An 18,554-nucleotide genomic window follows, 5' to 3' on the forward strand; every position below is an offset into this window, starting at 1 on the left:
CTCAGTGAGTTCCATCTATTTCAAAGATCTCTGTAGATGCAGACAAATAAAAGAGAGAATCCCTTTTTACATTAAAAGAAACACTCTACTCCCCTCATCAGCTTTTCTCTCTCAGGGACTACATCCCTCTCTGGGCTGTAACACACAAATGAATCTTTCTGTGTGTTTGCTAGATTTTTTTGTTATATTTTTCAACTGCACAAATCACCTTGCAGTTAAAGCTGTTCTCTGTTCTCACTCAGACTCCACACTTTCATATGCCAGTGACACTCTCCACTGATCAAGGGAAAAAGCCTGCAGGCTTCAGAACCAGGGGTTCTATCAAGTGCTCATCATCAGGTCACAGCTAAAGCTTCAGGTTTTGTGATTCATTTCATGATGGTGCAGGAATTAACCCTTCAGCTGCTTTATTATTTGCATCCCCTTGCTCTGAATGCTTGTCAGCCTGTCGACACTGAGAAGTCACCATGTAATAGATGGTGAATGCAAGCTGCAGCTAGGTTTTCTGATTTCTTTGTATCTCCTTTGTGAAATAGGAAAAAAGGGTATTGTCTTCATACTGAGAAGCAGGAGGAAGTGTATTTTGGAAGAGGTGATGTATTTTTAATGCTTTGGACTTCTGCATTTGTCACAGATGTTCACAGACCGGCAGTATATAAAAAGAAACCGCAACACACAAAATGTTTGTGCAATTTATAAGCTAATAAGAACAGAGTTTATCTTAAATACTGCATATGTGTTTATAAACCAGGAAAGGATTACATACCAGTTATCACACTTGAAAAGGTGATAATAAAGCAAAATGAAGATGAAGATAGCACTGTGTATATAATTATCCTCAACATTTTGAGGGTATTGTCTTACATCCTCTTTCTAAGCATATCTCTAGACTTCATGGGGCAATATGCTTTCTCCCTCAAGTTCATATAGCACCTCCCATGATAACGTATAACAACGGGGTGATTTTCTCAAAAGCTGCTTGTATGGATATGTGCAGATTTGCAGTACCAGAGAACTGCCAGAGCACAAAGGGATTTAGAGATATCTTTAATTTTAGAGGAAAGTCACAGTTTAAAGTCTGATAAGGAAATTCTGTTCCTTTGCTTAAGGACAAGAGATCTCTATTTGTACTCCTGGCTTTCTGAAATGCTGAATACCAGCTGTTTCCCATTATGTTGGCTGCACTGCTGGATGTTCTATAGTACTGAAAACCACTTTTAAAAGACTTAAACGTTGATTAAAGATGACTACACTTGCTTGCCTATACTTGCAATTTTTTTCCATACAGTTGCTAAATCTGGACTCCCAAAGGAAAGGAGACAGTGTCTTCATCTGGCTTTAAGAATTTGAAGTTTATATTCATTCTTTCTTCCTCAGTGTCCCCACCTGAAAACAAGGCTAGTTAGAAGTACTTTTATGACAAGGTAGGACTCATTACTTTGAGACCTCAAAGCACCTGGAACCATCAAGATGGAAAGATCCTAGAAAAGCTTTTATTATTAGTGCAGGTTTTTTACTTCAGATTTTGCAGGCCTTAGAATACTTTGAATCCAGGAGCAGTGTGGAACAGACTGGACTGGGTTATTGGTTTAGGTCACAGGGGTCATATATGAAAGAACCATCCTGTGTGTATCAGAACTCCCTCTTTATATGAAAGATTCAACTTACTGAATGCCACAATTTCAACAAAGTATAAAGGAAAAATACAGAATTAGAGATACCAAAGTAACAGAAGAGCAGGAAGCTTTAAACACAAAATGGGATTATTTTCGCTCAAAAGTATTCTGTTCAATTCCATTAAGTCAATCTTCCTTTTACACACAACCTACAAAATCCCCCAAAACACAAGCAGATTTGCAAGGCTTCAGTGAGGTAAAGCTAGGACTTCAGTGAAGCCAGATGATAGCCATAGTCATAAATACTACTCCTATTTTCAGAGAAGAAAAGAGACAGAGTTAACCAAAACAAACTCCCTAACTGGTTTCAAATAGCTCTGGAGGCATATACATCTTGCTTCTATAAGCAGAAGAGGGAAAGAAAGTTCCTCTCATTTTCATAACTATTAACTCAACAACCAAGTGAGAGAGAAAGAAATGAAGAATTCTATCATGTTACTCTTATTCCGTATCTCTGTCCTATGAAAGAAAGAGAATGCAACAAAATATATCAGAGATTTGGCTCTAGTCGCTATTCCTGTGCTAATAGAAGGCAGCCAGAAGAATTAATACTATAAGAACTCTCTTCAATTATCTCTTCCTTTGCTTTTGTTTACCCTCCTATCAACAGATCCATATAAAACTCCATCTCAGAAAAAAGGAATGTGTAAGGCATGCATAAAGAACAGATCAATCACTAGTACTCTCAGTTGGTACACCCAATGGTTTGCTTAGTGTCATCTAAACCAGAAAACACTGTATGCAACAGAGACACAAGCTTTTCAAACTGCCAGATAATACTGCTTAGAGCTGAACAATCCTTGCGCTGAATTCCACACTTATTCCGTTTAGGTTTTGTCTGCTTTTGAAATTGCACATGAAATTCTGTAAAATACCGATCACCTTCTAGAGGAAAAAACTATTTACACATTAAAAACATTGTTTTGCCCAATTAAATAGTGCTGCAAAAGACTGTAATCAGTGCAGTAATACTTATTAGGATCCTGTAACGATCTATACTTTATAAAAGGTTGAGATCTATGCTTTCCCACTATGCACTCCATCTAGTGAAGTCTACATCTTCCTCTTCCTCAAATCTGCCAGCTTTAGAACTTCAGAGCTCTTATTATCTTATCACACAGGAAGGAAATGACTAACTTTGTCTCAATAGCAAACCGACAGCAGACCGTGTTACCTCAAACATGCAACATCCAATCACACTGGGTTGTAGAACATATATTACCAATGATAAACAAAGAAAATGGAAAAATCCTATTCTACAAATAGCTTAAATACTGTTTTGGCAAGACTCATTTTATTGTGTGTCACTATTTTCTACACACAGTGAAGGCACTTCTAGCTCCTTCAGTAACACAACATCTAAGCACAACTGATAGAGGAGCAAATTGAGAGGCTGGATTCATCTCACCAGTTTGAATTAGGCATCTGGTTTCACTTAGGAATCTAGATCCTCTCTAGCAAATGGAAAATGGTCTGGTCAAAACTTCATTCCACCATTTTATACTTCTACCTTGGAATGCCCTCTAAAGATTGGTTTCTAGCCACTACTAGTAGTTTAGGTTCCCTCTAGGGTCAATGGAGAAAGATCTGTACCCTTCACCTGGCAATGTCTCCACAGGTGATTAGATCAATATTATTCTGTTTTCCCATATTGTTTAAGAATCTGATACCCGGATTTCAGAAATTGTTAGTCCTACCATTATTAAATTATGTGTGAAAGTAAATAAATGAGAGAGGTGAGCAATGAGAGTTGGAGAAAAAAAGCTAAAAAGGAGAGAGAAGGACGAGACTTGGGGATGAAAACCAGTGAGGTCAAGGGCAAATGAACTATAAAAAGGGAACAGAAAAAGAAAAAGAAAGTTAAAGAAAGGGGAACTCACATAATTAAAGTGAGGAACAGAAGCGAGATAGAGTCGAGAACAGGAAAGACCTTAGCAAAAGCAAAAGGAAGAAATGTGGGGTGTAAAGCAAACAAAGGGATAAACAGGGAAGGCCCTGCCACAGATCTTGACACATTAGAAATTAGTGTTAGTTCTGAGCATGCAAATCAAGCTAATGGCACGATAATTTAAATAAATAATTTACCACAGGAGTTTAATGCATCTGTTTTAAAGGATTTGTGAAGTAGCAGTGGAGAGCTGAAAGCCTGACATTTAATAAATGCTTTAATCTACACATCCTCCATCCTGTTACGCATGATGATGAGGAGGACAACAGAAATCACTGTGCTAACACAGTACAAATATGTTTATATAGCCAGCCTCTTTTTCTTGAGTGCAGCATTAGCTACTGACATGAGCATTTCCTTTCAACTAATGTGCGTTAAAAGCCAAGATCTAGAAAAGCAGCTGTCACCCTCATGCTGCTGAGGGCTCATGAGAATGCTGGCCCAACAAATGCTTCAAAAGCCATTACTAGCGCCCAGGTTAACTTTTCCTTGAGACTGACTCACTCTGTTTTTACAATTGATGGAGATTCTCACTAGCTGAGGACGAGAAGGCACAGCTGGGGGCAAGTGTATAGTTCTGTGTGATTATGAGGAGCCCTGAATTCAAAATTCAAGTTGCTTAAACATGTAAATGGATTTGACGACCATAGGTTAGGTCCCACTAAATGTGTGCTCACATTACAAATCCCAGCACATTCTTTGGCACAGAGGGCCAGTGTTCATAAGGGATTTACAGAGACTGAACTACGTAAGAACCTGGCGAGGACAAAGATTCATTAGCTGACACCTACATATGAAACTCCCATAACCTTTGCACAGAAAGCCTGACTCTCATCGGTGTTTTTAACACTTCTATTAATACAAGTCACATAAAATGGGAAAAGAGAAAGAAGTGTAGCTCTGCCATACAAAACTGCTACTTGGTCTATTTTAAAAATTGACACTTTCTACTTTCTACAAACTTAAGTTACATGAGTTTAAAAAAAAATAACAAAACACACAGAGAGAAGAACATCTTCCATGCAGGCAGATAATGATTCTCTGTAGGTGATACTCTCATCCCCAAAACAGTGAAAGGATGGGAGGACTCCACTCTAGTTCAACAATCTCCAAATTTAGCAACAACTGTCAGTAAATGTGCAGGCCATTCTTACAACTGAAAAGGTTACACTCTGGTCTTGAATACTGTCAGATAATGTCACTGTAATTCGCTGTGGTGATTTAATGATTCAGTTAAATATCTTAAATGCACTATGGAAAGGTATAATAGCTCCCCACCTAGCTCTGTGAAGACTTACCCATTCATGTTTAGCTCTTAATTGCTAACAATATATTCTGTTGGATCAAACACTATCCAGTCTCCCAAGGGTGATGATTGCTGTAATTCACATATACATTTTGTTCATTTTAAATGCACAACTTCACATAGATAGAACAGATACCTATACCTTACTCACTTTGTGACCTCTCTGTAACTATTACTTTAAAAGAGACTCTAATTTTAAAGAATAGACTGCTATCTTGCACATGCTAGCTTGACTGTGGCTTGAAGAATGATGTGCATGACTTACACAGCCAATACCTGTAGTCTTTTTGCCTCAAAGTCACTGGAAGAAGTAAGCTTCACTCCTAGTTGCAGACTGCCATAGTCCTTGATGTTCTGCTCATTGACATCCTCTGTCCTTGTAAGCTTGCTTAAAGCTGCATGCATGTCTCAGCCAGCAGAGCACAAAACACACAGAGGATGCCATTTGACAAGAGAAAGTCTACAATAGACCACAAGCAGCCTGCTGTAGGAAGGGCAAAACCTCGCCAGGAATCAGAAGGAGCTCGCTATTTTACTGCTGGAAATTAGAATTCTCCTTTCACATGGAAATGGTTGTACTTGTTTTATGAATAATTTTTCCCACTTATGATTTCTGGTCACCTCCTCTTCTTCTGCTCCGTGTCCTCTCTCTTCTTGTACCAGTGTCACGGGACTGTGTCACGTAGCTCCGGAAACATACACCCACCATCCTCTCTCTCAAACTTGCTGTTTATATATAGTACATAGAAAGGTGCTGGGGGCTGCCTTACTTCCCTTTTCTTCTGAGCAGAAGTTGTGGGTAACTTTCAAATATGATACCACTACAGAAGAAAGTCTTAGAGGAAGTGTCCTCGCAGCCACAGGGAGCTGCATGCTCTGGATGGAGCAGGGAAGACCTGAGGAGCACCTCAAACTGGTTGTCCTGTCCTGCAGATAATACAGCTGGATTTCATTAACAATTCTATGTCACCAAAGAAATCTCACTGTAATGCCTGCAATTAAGAGCAGTAAAGCAATCTCTGTCTTGGGGAAGAAATACCAAATACTCGGCAATTCTATTATTCCCACCTTCAAAGAACTGCAATGAGGAACTAAGCATCTTCCATTGCTTGCTCCATAACTACGTCCATTGCTCTGATGATAGGCAATAAAATGCTGTAAAGCTTTCATGTGAAAAATTTATCCCAGAAGAACTAACTAAGCATTGGAAGAGACTAAACTCTGGTCTCATAAGGAAACTCTGGTCAGTTCACCTCACGGTTATGAAAAGACCAAAGCAGCAAAGTACTAACATAGCAAGAAATCTGACTATCCATCTTTGCCTGTGTATGTTCTTGAGAATGAGTCAACATAAGGAGAAGCATGAGAATTTTACTGAATTCTCTGCTGACTGTGGAAATAAATATTTGTGAAAACAGCAACTCTAAAGCGATGCCAGAATTAGCATCAAGACTGCAACGCTCCATCTGTGAGCATCCCAGTCTTTAAGCAAGGGCAGCTGCTGTTAAAACAGCCTCTACAAACAATATTACGAAAGCAAGATTTGCAGGATTATACACACCAAAATCCTGATCTTCAGGGGAATTTGAGTGTACAAAGGGTGAGAATCGACTAAAAGTCTGTGGAAGTTAAATTTTATTCTCCTAACTTATACCTTGAAGCATAACAATTCCATATGTGCTATCCCCATTACCTCATAGCATAAAGTATCACAAGGTAACAACGAAAGCATTTGCAGAATATGAAGAGCCTTTGTTTTAAATGCAGTGTTCTATTTGTGTACGAAGTGAGGTTACATGCAATAAAAGCACTAGTAAATGGCTCCCACACCTGAGGATCGATTTCCCCTATTTCTCATTCTTACTCAAGGGCACAACTTGAAATTAGAGTCAGATTTTCAAAGGGTGTAGGTAGCATTTAGGCATCAAAATAAATGGCCAGCTTGTTGCAAGACTTGCCTCAGTGTGTGTTATGAATAACAGCTGCTGAGTGTTAAGCACTTTTAAAAATCAGGTCTTTCTCACACACTTAACTTGAAGCTGAGCTCTTTCAAAAAGCTTTTTGCAACTGCAGCATTCTTCAAATGCTAAGGATTTGAAAAATGGGCTTTTAAAGTTTTGTGAGGTGCTAATTTTTACATGAATAGGAAACTGCTCTATATAGCACCTATAAATCTGGCTGGCAGCAGTATTTAAGTGGTCCTGATTCTCCAGTATTGTACAAAGTCTCCAGCGGTACACATCCCACAGGGAAGAGCGCAGATGCTGTGTGCTAGCGCTTACCTGTATTAATTCTAACCCTTCTGAATCCATGAAATAAATATTCCGCTAGCTAACAGGTCATGGTAAACACCGCTGATGCATCAATCTCTTTTCAGCATATTGTCTCCAACTCCAATTGAGATTTTAAGACTTAAATGAAATTTTAAGCTTTGAACCCTCTGAGAAATAATCAAAGAAAGGTTCTTTCTACATAACTGACAAAATTTCTTTCTATGAGGAACAAAAACAAAACTATTTTTCTTAAGCTCAAAATTTAATACAGTGTCGAAACCATATGAGGTTTTAGATTAGACTCTCCTTCCATCATTATTTCCTCTATTTATCTTTTTTCCCCAAAGCTGGTAAGTTCAGCTTTGCAGAATCTATACTGCTGACTCAGCTAACAGAGCCCAAACTCATAAAAACCTATTTAAAACAGGTCCAATGATTTTATTTTCTAATCATAAATATGAAATTTAATTAGCATCTCATTGCTAACGAAGTCACCATGGAAGATGAGGCGAGGAATTAGGCACAGGGATGGAACGTCAAGCATAAAACAACTGTTATGCAGGAGCCAGTTTAACTCCCGCTTTCTTCCACTCAGGTTTCAGATCTTTTAAGAATCATGCGCTGTGTTTACAGGTTTCCTTCTTTGATGGCAATGCCCTTCTGTCTTCTGCAGCAGTAATTACTCTAGCATGATATATGTGAAGTACAAACTAACAACAGACAAGGTTCACTCTGGATGAGAAACAGAAGCAAGATAGAGCGAGTTGGATCTGACTTCAAAATCCTACTTTGTCATAAGCTACCCCGGTCAGTAAGTGTTTCAAATCCTATAAAAGCAATACACTCATCACCTGAGAAAAGGCCTTGTATTATTCTCCAGGGTACTGCAAACATCAGAAAGATAAAAGGAATTTTTTTAAAAGAAGCATACGGAGAATTTAAAAAGCCTCTTTAAAATAAAAAATATATCCAGCCTTTTCATTACCAGCATTCCTAGGAGGTATGTCCTAGGCTAACATCAGCACTGATGTTAGCATTGCTGGGTGAAATCGTGTCTACTGTGAGCCACCCCTACCATGTCTCCAGAGTTCTTGAGAGGACAGGAGCTCTTGACCTGTCTTTGCCCACCCATGCCTGTTTGAAAGGGTTACATGAGTACATCTCCCTGCACAGCAATGCAGATGGTTACCTGAGGTGAAGGCAGGGACGGGCATTCTTCTACTGTTGCTCCTTGAGGTGCCTCGGTGAGGGAACACAAAATGCAGAACATCACAGAAGAGAGGACTCGGTGAGAAGTGGGCAAGTACCGTGGGAGAGCTCTGAAAGGGCTGATGAACTACAGTAACCACAAACCCGTACTTTCTTCATGTACTTACGCTGAAATTGTTCATAGCAAGTTAGTGTGGGAGGAAGTATTTACAGGACCTGTCCTGAGAGCAAGTAATTATTAGTAAATCCTGGATTGCTAGATAAGCTTCTGGGGTAACTCTGTGTGCAGGCATGCCCTTTGGCTGCTCTCAATGACAACATTCTCTAGGGTAAAAAGGGCTTTATTGTGCTGGTCCTGGTTACCTATGGGTGGGCAACTTTTTAATTCTTGTACATTCCCTGAAGTGACTTGAAAGCTGGAAACGTTCAAGAATATGGTCACGGCATTAAAAAAGCTTACTGCTTTGCTAAGTGACAAAACCAGCTCTTCATTACCAGTAATGGCAAGCAGAAGTTATATATCAAGCAATGTACTAAGGCAGGAGCAATCTGGGGACAGCAAAGCTTTCTTGGATGCTGTCAGACTAATTTTCTCTTGACAATCTCATAATGCTCAAATGCAAACTCAAAAGTTCTGCTCCATTTTCAGGACAGCTGCCAATGAGTACAGCAGTATCTTCATACCAGCTTTAAGGATCAGCAGAGCGGGTAAACGATACATATCCACGTGAGGGATGGAGGATTGTGTAAGTAACCCACTTCTAGATGTGTAGAACATTAATACAGAATGCCAAGATGTGGCATCGCACAGCCCACAGAGTCTGATGCTCTGATCCAACTATTTACAGCAGCTCTACATGCAGGATCAGAGGGTCAATTTTGGACCACATTGTCCGAAACACAGCACACCCACCTGAACAACCTGTACTACTACAGCCAGCTGTATGTGTTAAGCATTCTCCGCAAAAGAAAAGAAGTGGAAGAATGACCCAGGTGAAAATATGACATTGTCAGTGAGGTCTAGAAACCTTGCTAAAGCAAAATGACCTATCTCTGCCTTCCCTCTGGCTTTTTCTTTCTTTCATTTGCTGTGCTTGACGCATTGCTTCATTTCCCTTAGGACCAGTCACAAAGCACAGGTGACGGATACCTTCAGTTCTAAAGTATGCTGTATACAGAGAAGTTTATCAGTTATCTTCGCTCACCTGATGAAACTACTGTACATGGAATGGTAATCAGAATCAGAGATGAAGAAGGAAGAAGATATTGAATATGACAGATGAGGCAAGTCAGGCAAACAGGTCAGACTGAAAGCACAGAGGACTTGGGATGTCCTGTGAGGACCAGAATAACAGAAACAAACCACCCCCTGCCTTTTGTCATGTTCTTTCCTCACAGTAGCTGAATGTTCAATTTATCTTCACTGCTCCAGTCCCTTTATGCAGACTTAGGTCTGTGCTGATGGCATTAGCTACTTAATAGGTTTGCAACCAATATGTCCTGCTCAAATAGCTTTGAATTTATGCACTATTATCATGTCACAATGATGCAATTGCAATGAGTTTGCATTTTTCTGCATTGCAGAAAGTTCTACGATGTATCAGGAGCCTGTCCTTAAGTTCAGGAGCTTGTCCTTAAATTCACAGCCTTCAAAGTGGCATTCAAATTCTGATTAATTTCTGTCTTAGGTCTAGCATTTCCCAATTGTTCTTTGCGGGTGAAAAAGCTCAGACCTTCCTGAGACCATACTCTCACATGACATCTGAAGTAAATTTTGAGCCAGACACTGCTCTCCCAAGTGTGCAACCCCGGCTGTTCAGTGATTCAGTGACAGTGCTGCTGTCAAGAGCATTTACTGCAGCAAAACAGCCTGGGTACTGCTCTCACTATGGATATGGGCAAGTCACAAAGACACCAGTCTGTAGTGTAACATTCCATATGAAAATGCTCAAGTATCACTTTTCCTTCAGATGACAGATTGAAACCCCAAATGATTCGGTGTTTCCAGCCTTACAGGAAATCTAATGCTTCTTCACTTCTTTCTAACACCTGAAGCAGAAGAAAAACATACTCCTTTCTGTCCTAACATAAAAGTTTAAATATTTTTTGTCTCATACCATATTGATATCTTCCATGCCATAAATTGCAAAAATGAGAGAATAAAAGACAGAATGAAATTAAACCTTCTACAATAAAACATGTTAGTCTTTGATCTTCCTGAAAAACATGTAACTGGAAATACTGGAATATGCTACTGGAAGGATCAAACACACCCAAAATCTTAAACAATTAAACATTAAGACTTATTCTGACTTGTTTTGGCAAGAACTGTGAACGAAGATTAGCAGTGAAGAATCTTATCTTAAGCTTGTTTTTTTAACGGGAAAATCAGCTCTGCAATAGAAAAAAAGGTGGAAAATGTTTATGGAATTATGTATTTTCAGTCAGTTTAAGTCATTAGTGAAATGAGTCTGATGATCTCTCTAACTACATCATTATAAACTATGAAAAACATATGGAATGGCAACTACCTTGATGCGGTGCTCAGGGACATGGGTTAGTGTTGGACTTGGCAGAGCTAGGTTAACAGTTGGATTCGATGATATTAAGGGTCTTTTCCAACCTAAATGATTCCATGATTCAGAAAAAGCCAAGGAATAGAGATGGAGGCAGCAGCTGTTGGATGGACGCTGTGGCTTGTTCTTGGAAAAGACTGCGATGCACCAGTATACTCTGGAGAGGATTCATGCAAAATTGCAGCCAGGGAGGAAGCATGCTTTTAAACACAGACTTCATGTAACAGACCAGTTTTGTCAGGGAATGGTGTATGTCACTGGTATTTTAATTGAGATGTTAAAAGCCAAAAGCCTTCAAATGGTCTTATAAATGTGATAATCAGTGCACTGTAATTTAGAAATGAAGTATATTCGGTGCAACCTTTTGAAAAACAGCTGAAGCAACCTTTGGGTGTTTTCCCAGTTTGCTCAGAATTCACAGAGGGAAACATCTGAAATGTTTCTTTATTTGTGTTTTAAACCCTGGAGGAACTTAACTTTTGTGCTTAAATATATTAAACATGTGTAACAACCTATTAAGCATACTCATACTGATTTCAAGTATGGGCACAGCTAGATTAGAAATGTTTATACACATATAGAACTGTAAAAAAAATGAAGTGGAAACAATCCATTAAGTGCTAATGATAACCACGCATGTACTGCTGGCATACAGCTTTTTTTGCATTCAAATGGAAAAAAATCCTTATCCCATTTTAAACAGAAACCTCATGTTAAATTTACTCTTCAGTGCCTCAATTACAATCTGAGGAAAATTTGCGAGCAAACAACCAGTGCTCAGGAGGCCAGTGGGAATCCTTTCATTGCTTACACTGAAGCCGTATTTCTCCCCTGAACTACAAAAGCCTCAGGGTTGACTACCAGACCTGGACAAATAATAAGTATCTTTGCGTAAGGCCAAACTGGCCTCAGAGACCAGAACAAACGTGTCTGCTAACACTACACAGTGTTACTTTACACAGACAAATTCACTGAGGCAACAATTACTACAAATAATATGACATACACAGCTGTCTATACATTTATCCTTTTGACAAAACCAGAATGTTACAGCATTTCATTTGACATTTCTGCTAGATTTCCAGTGAGATTTGACAAATTTCTCTTTCCTCTTGAGTTGCTAAAGAGACTCACAGAGGTGAGACAGCATTAGAAAGAATTGCCCCATCCAGCACTGATGATAAAATAGGGTTTGCAGGACTAACATAACATGACTATTCCCTTTACTCTATGTTCAGCAGCAATAGCAGACAATGTACAACATGTTGCCAAATTTTGGTTCTATTAGTAATACACTTTTATGAGCTGTGCGAAAAAAACCCTGTGTGTTTGCCTTTCATATAAAAAAGTACAGAGGCCTTACCTGCTGGTAAAACGTTAAGTACACCCCTTGTAGATCACTGAGCATGTGAGCTCATGGTACTCACAAGCTGTCACCATTCCTAAAGCCCAAATATTTGGGAGAAGATTATGAAGGAAGAGGAGTGTTAAAATCAAAGTTCAGGAAAGACCTTTATGTTTAACTGAAGTCAGTGTGAAAACCTCCAGCCAAGGAGCAATGCCCACCACTGGGACACACTATGAGGGGGCATATGGAAGATCTGCTGTTTAGTCAAGTTGCACTTTAAACAGACTGGAACCATAGTCTCCTTTCGCCTGAGGAGCGAAAGTGAGAGGGTAATACAGGGAAAGAATACAGAAGAAAGAAGTAGAGAGAAAGTAGCTTTTATCACTTATTGGCTGTGTGCCACAGAGACCAATTACATACATTTGACAGCAACCATTATAATTCCAGAGTCCTTGAACAAATCACAAGCAGAAAGGTTACCTTACTGAAAATGTTCATTGCCATTAAATAACTGACCCAGACTAGAGGGTGAAGGCAGCGCTTAAGAGAGAGTTTGGGGGAAGGGAAGAGATGGAGAATCTTATCACATGTACACCTGAGAAAACTCCATCATTTGTTCTGAGAAAGGAATTGCAGATTCATGGCAGATCATGTATTCTCAGCCAAGTGGACAGAGTTCTGAGAATGCAATTCGTACAGACATGCCACTGTTATCAGTGGCAAAACCCAGCTAAATCTCACCGACTTTGTGAGATTTATGGGTTTACCTTCCAGTTTGAAAGTCATGAGGCCTGGTCCCATATTCCTTGTTGCTTTTAAGTTTAGATTGCTATGGAGGCTATTTACAAAGGAAACAGCCATGGGTCTAATTCCATGTCAGTTACACAACCTTAATGATCCCATTTAACAGAAACATTTGTATTTCATGAAACCTACATTTCAATATCAAAGAGTGGAGACGTGCAAAAAAGTGGGTAGCTTGTTCTCTCTCAGTAATATAGGCATAACACTAGGAGAAATCAGGATCTCTATAAATTTCATCCTCTGTGAGCAATCATTCCATATGGATGATGAAAAATTTCACCAAGTAACTGTATATAAACCAAGGTCATTTGGCATATAGCATTAAGATTTCTTCAGCATATCCCACTTATGTGGGATGCATCCTGCTATAGAAGGTTCAAATTGCCTTTAACAGATAGGTGCAGTCAGATGGTCCTCTTTTCACCCATGTTGAAGGCTTATTTTCCCCTTAATTCAGAGTTAAAGCTAATTGGAAGTAACTACTTGCGTAAGACCAAGGAATCAAACATGTTTCTGAATTTATGTTCTGGGGTTGGCAATTTGCTGGGTAAGGTGGAAAGTTTCCACTCTCTTTCCAGCTGAAATTTCTCCTCTGCCAGACATATGACTCGAGAAACTAGATACACACACACACACACAAAAGAATTTCTGGCTCCAGGTCCCCTTGCAACTGTCACAACGCAACTTTGACAATGCCCTTTTTTAACTCAACATACACAAACTATCAGGATGAAAAAGGAAAAGGAGAGAAAGACAGAGAGAAAGAAGAGATGTTGTGAAAGAAGTGATGCTGTCTCAGTCAATTTATTTCTGGGAGATATCAAGGTCTTACAAAAAGGACCAGTAATGGGGGCACAGAATGCTGAAAAAAAAAAGGCACAAAATCATCATACAAGTTTTGCAGAATGACTAAAAGGAGCACAAGTATTTTACACATCACAAGATGAGTTGTAACAGAGAAGGAAAGAGTCATATTAGACCTGTATGTGTAAAATGAATATGTCTCATCTTATTGTTCTAGGCTTGTGGACTGATCCCAAGATCCAAAAGACAAAGATATTTTAAGGTACCTGCTTCTGTATTCAGAACAGAATGCTCACAGCTCAAAGGCCACAGTTTGCCAGCTCTGAACCAGGAAGGATATATTATAATTGCAAAGATGAAATTTAAGCTCCTTTCACTCACAAGGAGATGGACAATTTGAGAGAGCAGAAGAGATCGCTAAAGAGAATTCTCCACTAATAATTCTCTTATTAATTCAGCTGAGTTTAATAAGAGTTCCTTATTCAGTTCCCAAAAGCTCATATCAGAACATCCCCAGAAATAAATCCTCACTCTCAAGAGTCCTGCTTGGGAAGGTGAGGATAAAAGGCTTCATCAAAAAAATGTACTTATTTGTCATATCTTAAGCAAGGAATAATACCAGACAAACTTAAGCAAGGAATAATACCAGACATTGTCCTTGGATACAGTTTTTAGCCGTGCTTGATCTTGGTGACTCACCAATATATCTGGAATTAAAGAAATGACCTGTTTCCAGATCCTACAAGCAACGTTACTCTCCCACTATACCGTTAGAGCTGAGAACCTCTACCTCTGAGATGCGGAATCCCATAGGAATCAAAAGGACAAAAACTATGCCAGTGTCACACCAGAAGTTCTGCTGTGGAGCAGGATTTAAAACTTAAGGTTAGTAAAAAGGCTTATCATCAACTAGAACTATTTTTGTGGTTTTCCAAAGACATTTTAGATTGTGCTCTCCTGTTTTTTCATCTACTTGCAGTACCATCACTAAGCTCTTCCTCTGCTGCAGCTCGCATGTTCTGCGAAGGAAAGGGAGCTGAGAGACTGCAATACTTCCTCTAGTTCCCCTGCAGGTACTCAGTGGCGATGCTAAGACAGCGGAGATTAAGACCATCTGCATCAGTAGTTCCTCCCAATATGAATGCACCATCAAGATAAACACAGATAAGAGAAACCTGGTGGAGAGTTGCGGTAAGAACTTAGGAAGGAGTGGGATGATAGAAAGAGAAGGAACAGAATATACAAAGTCAGGGCAGGCTGTATGTGTGAGTGGAGAGGAAGCTACGGTGTGTTATAGGTGTTAGAAAATTCTGTGTGAGACAGAAAGAAACAGAGAGACAGGATGATAGTGGTTATTTGTTGTGAATGAGTAAGTATAGAAGAAAGCCGTGCAAGTATAAAAGTCTTGTATTTCGGGATGCATCCCCAAATCTGTAAATATGCAAATCCTGCACATGTACATGAAAGGCACAGACAGGAGAGCAGCATGCGTGTGCAAGGACAATCCATTGGAGAGGCAACACCACTGTGTGTGCAAAATTAACTCTGAAGGCCAGCAATGTATGCTGTGTACATGAGAAAGCGGACGGCGCAGGAAGCAGGAGTGCGTGTGAGAAGCTAGAGGAGCAATAGGAAAGAAAGAGGAACACAACACAGAGAAGGAACTGACAGAGGGGAAGGAAAGATGCAGAACATGGGGGAGGATGTACAGTCTATTGCACAGGCAAGAGAGAGAAGGCGGAGGGAAAGGAAAGGAACGAACAAGGGAAACATTTGTCACACAGAAAATATGCTTGAAAAACAGGCATAAAAAGATGGTGAAAAAGATAATAAGAGGTACATTAGGGTTGAGAAAAGAACAAAGGAAGTGAGAACAACAATTAGAAGAGAAAAAAAAAAAGATTTTATTAGTTAACAGAAAGCATAAATCCCCAGTGAAAACATTTAAAGAAAAGGCTAGGGCATAACACAAAATGGGTAGAACCAGAAATGCCCTGAAGATCAGTGCTGATGATCAGTCCCTTCACCTCCCCTCTCCAGACCTCTGCTTCAACTCTCCTTCCCATTCAACACTTTCTTAAGAACACGTTTGCACCTCCAGCTACAGCCTGTTCACCTCATCAAACCCTGAGCTCCAAGTATCGGCGCACGCAAAGTACAACGAGACCTGCTGAAGGCAACGAAGGCACAGAAGAAACATGCTCTTGACAATGAACACAAAAAGGGTGAAAGTGGAACTTGTAGTGATTGGAGTCAAGTGCTGTCCCAGCCAGCAGTGAGGTGGAGGTGACCTGTCAGCTGCTTTCCTTACCTTGGGTGCTCATGAGTGACCGTGTTGCCTTGCTGCAGCTGCCCCAGGCTGAAGCTCTTGCTACGTCGCCTCCATGCAATAGTCAGTGTCTCCCCGGGAGTCTTGGAGAGGTTATTTGTGCTCTGCAGATGTTGAAAAGTAAAGGAAACACAAGGAGAAAAATAACCCTTGGCCCCTAAAGTGCCAAAAGTTTAGGGAGAATCAGGAATGAAGGAAGCTAGTTCATCGGTGTCGGAATGAGCAAAGAGCAACACAGAAAGTAAGAAAAAGTGTGTCAGAGGCTGGGAGGGGCAGAGAAGGAAAATGCAAAGATCTGACAGGAAACCAGACTATAAATCTGCTTAGGGTTTAAAAAAAACACATTTCTGCTCCCCAGCGATACAGCCTGTTTGCAAATGACTCTGCATGCAGGTGACAGCAGAGCTCTGAAGTATCGTGGTAAGCAAATAAAGAGGCACCTTTGCTCCTTCCCCAGGAAGAGCAGCGGGCAGAGCTGGCAGCAGCACAAATGGCTGGCTCAGATAATGAGTAGGCTGCCTCGCTCCCAGTTCTCCAGACTTTTAGTTTATGCTTCCCTCGGGCAAAAGGGGACATGCCAAATGCCAGTCTTACCCATGCTGCGCCTCTCCAACCACAAAGCAGCAGCCCGTGCTTTGCAGGGCACATGCTGGCTAGAAAGCAGGCAGGAAAGAAAATAGAAAGGACTGAAGAAAACAGAGTTTTAATTCCAGGCAAAAGGAGTTCTGGGTTTTTCCAAGGTTTCAAAAACTTTTCAAGAAAGCATCTATTTTATTAATAGCTGCTTTCGCTAGAAGAGGAGTCAACAACATTTACTTTATGCGAACATTAGATTATTTTACAGTTGAATGATACTTTAAACAATATATTTTCCAAAGGGAGTCTCTGCTGACATGAAGAAGGCGCAGTATCTTCTATTGCTTTAATACTTGACTCCAGGCTTACGGCCACACATGCAAATCCAACCATGGATGGAGCAGGCTGAGGACATTTACCTGCTAGGCTGCAACTACAAGCCTCCTTCCATAGGCAAGCCCATGAGAGCAAAGTCAGTCAGACCTTTCTATTATTGTTCTCCCAGTCCTACAGGACCAGGAGTCACCACCACTGCTAGAAACATCTTTCAGTGCTGTTGCCATCTTGCTCAGGGATCTTCAGCCCGTATCGCTTGATGTGCTGGTTCTTTTTCTGCCCATTCAACCTCCAGGGGCAAAACAAGGCTCAGTTGCTCCTCAGGCTTTACTCTTTGCACTGGGTAGATGCGCTCAAGTGAAGCCTCAGTGGAGTTAGCCATAGGTCCTGAGTAGATGAGAATCAAAGGAAAGACGCCTTGAAGGAAGAGTTACATGTGTATAACAGGGATGCGTGTTTGTGAGGGTGACTCTATATATGTATATATGTTTATATGTGCATGGGTATGATTTTATCTCACAAGAGCAACTAACAGAAATAAAAGCAGAAGCACTAGGAATAATAAACATAAGTGACCTACAATAGATAATTTAGGAATGTGGGAAGGGAAAAATGATAGTAATGGAGTGAGAGAATGAGAAAGGAAAAAGTAGTTGTTAGAGAATAAAGGAAAACGCAACGAATGGAAAGTAATACAAAAGTACAGTGGAAAAACTATCAAAGGATACAGCGGTGTCAAAGACAAGAGAATGGAGGAAGTGAGATGCTAAAGTGAAAAGAAGAAATGTAAGGGAGAAATTACATGCCCCAAAGTGTCATTACAATAACACTCAAAAGTGTTCTTACCAAACTGACAACTTGAACACCATGAAAATCACGAGGGAGCAGAATATATTCCAGAGAGCAAAACGTGTCAGGCAGCTCTGCTTTAATTTCTCCCTTATCGTTCTCTAATTTCGTGTATTTGCACCTGGACTTGGTGAGAGCTAAGTTTATCCATAAGGACAATAATGAAAGGGATTCTGCAGGGATTTCAATTCTTTAAATCAAGAGCTCAAATACTAAGGAAGGCAGGAATTTCTGTCTCCAACTACGCAACGGCAGAACATACTACACCCCTAAGTTCCAGTGAGGACTATACTGTTATGTGCTACTTGCATTCTTGTGCAACGTTACCAAAATTCACTTTTGAGTGAACTTGGAGCTGCACATGACAAGGTGCAGGAAAGCTTTGTGCTCTGAGCAGCCAAAAATCTATACATGAGACAGTTGCACGGGTGAGGTTCTGCAGTTTCTAAGTGGGGGAAAACCAGCGATACTTTGGAGTGAAATACAGCTATAAGAATCGTGACCTACAATTATTCCATCA

The 18,554-nt window shown here is 40.1% G+C and overlaps 1 protein-coding gene across 3 annotated transcripts in view; it reads right to left on the reverse strand.

Annotated features, from left to right (window-relative positions):
• CARD11 (caspase recruitment domain family member 11) overlaps window positions 1-17,497 on the reverse strand; it is a 46,048-nt gene extending 28,551 nt beyond the window's left edge. Inside the window, exons 1-2 of one of the 3 annotated variants that reach the window (XM_030484555.1) lie at window positions 17,269-17,497; window positions 16,256-16,377 (exon numbers count right to left, since the gene is read on the reverse strand). In XM_030484555.1, coding sequence (XP_030340415.1) covers window positions 16,256-16,268 — 13 coding nt within the window. In that variant the 5' untranslated portion in view covers window positions 16,269-16,377; window positions 17,269-17,497. Of the gene's footprint in view, window positions 1-8,392; window positions 8,604-16,255; window positions 16,378-16,713; window positions 16,769-17,268 lie in introns of those variants that run through there. The other 2 variants (XM_030484556.1, XM_030484554.1) reach the window with 2 other exon arrangements.
• Between the last annotated feature and the right edge of the window lie 1,057 nt (window positions 17,498-18,554).

The sequence above is a fragment of the Strigops habroptila genome, chromosome 4, assembly GCF_004027225.2.
Source record: "Strigops habroptila isolate Jane chromosome 4, bStrHab1.2.pri, whole genome shotgun sequence".
Taxonomy (NCBI): Eukaryota; Metazoa; Chordata; class Aves; order Psittaciformes; family Psittacidae; genus Strigops; species Strigops habroptila.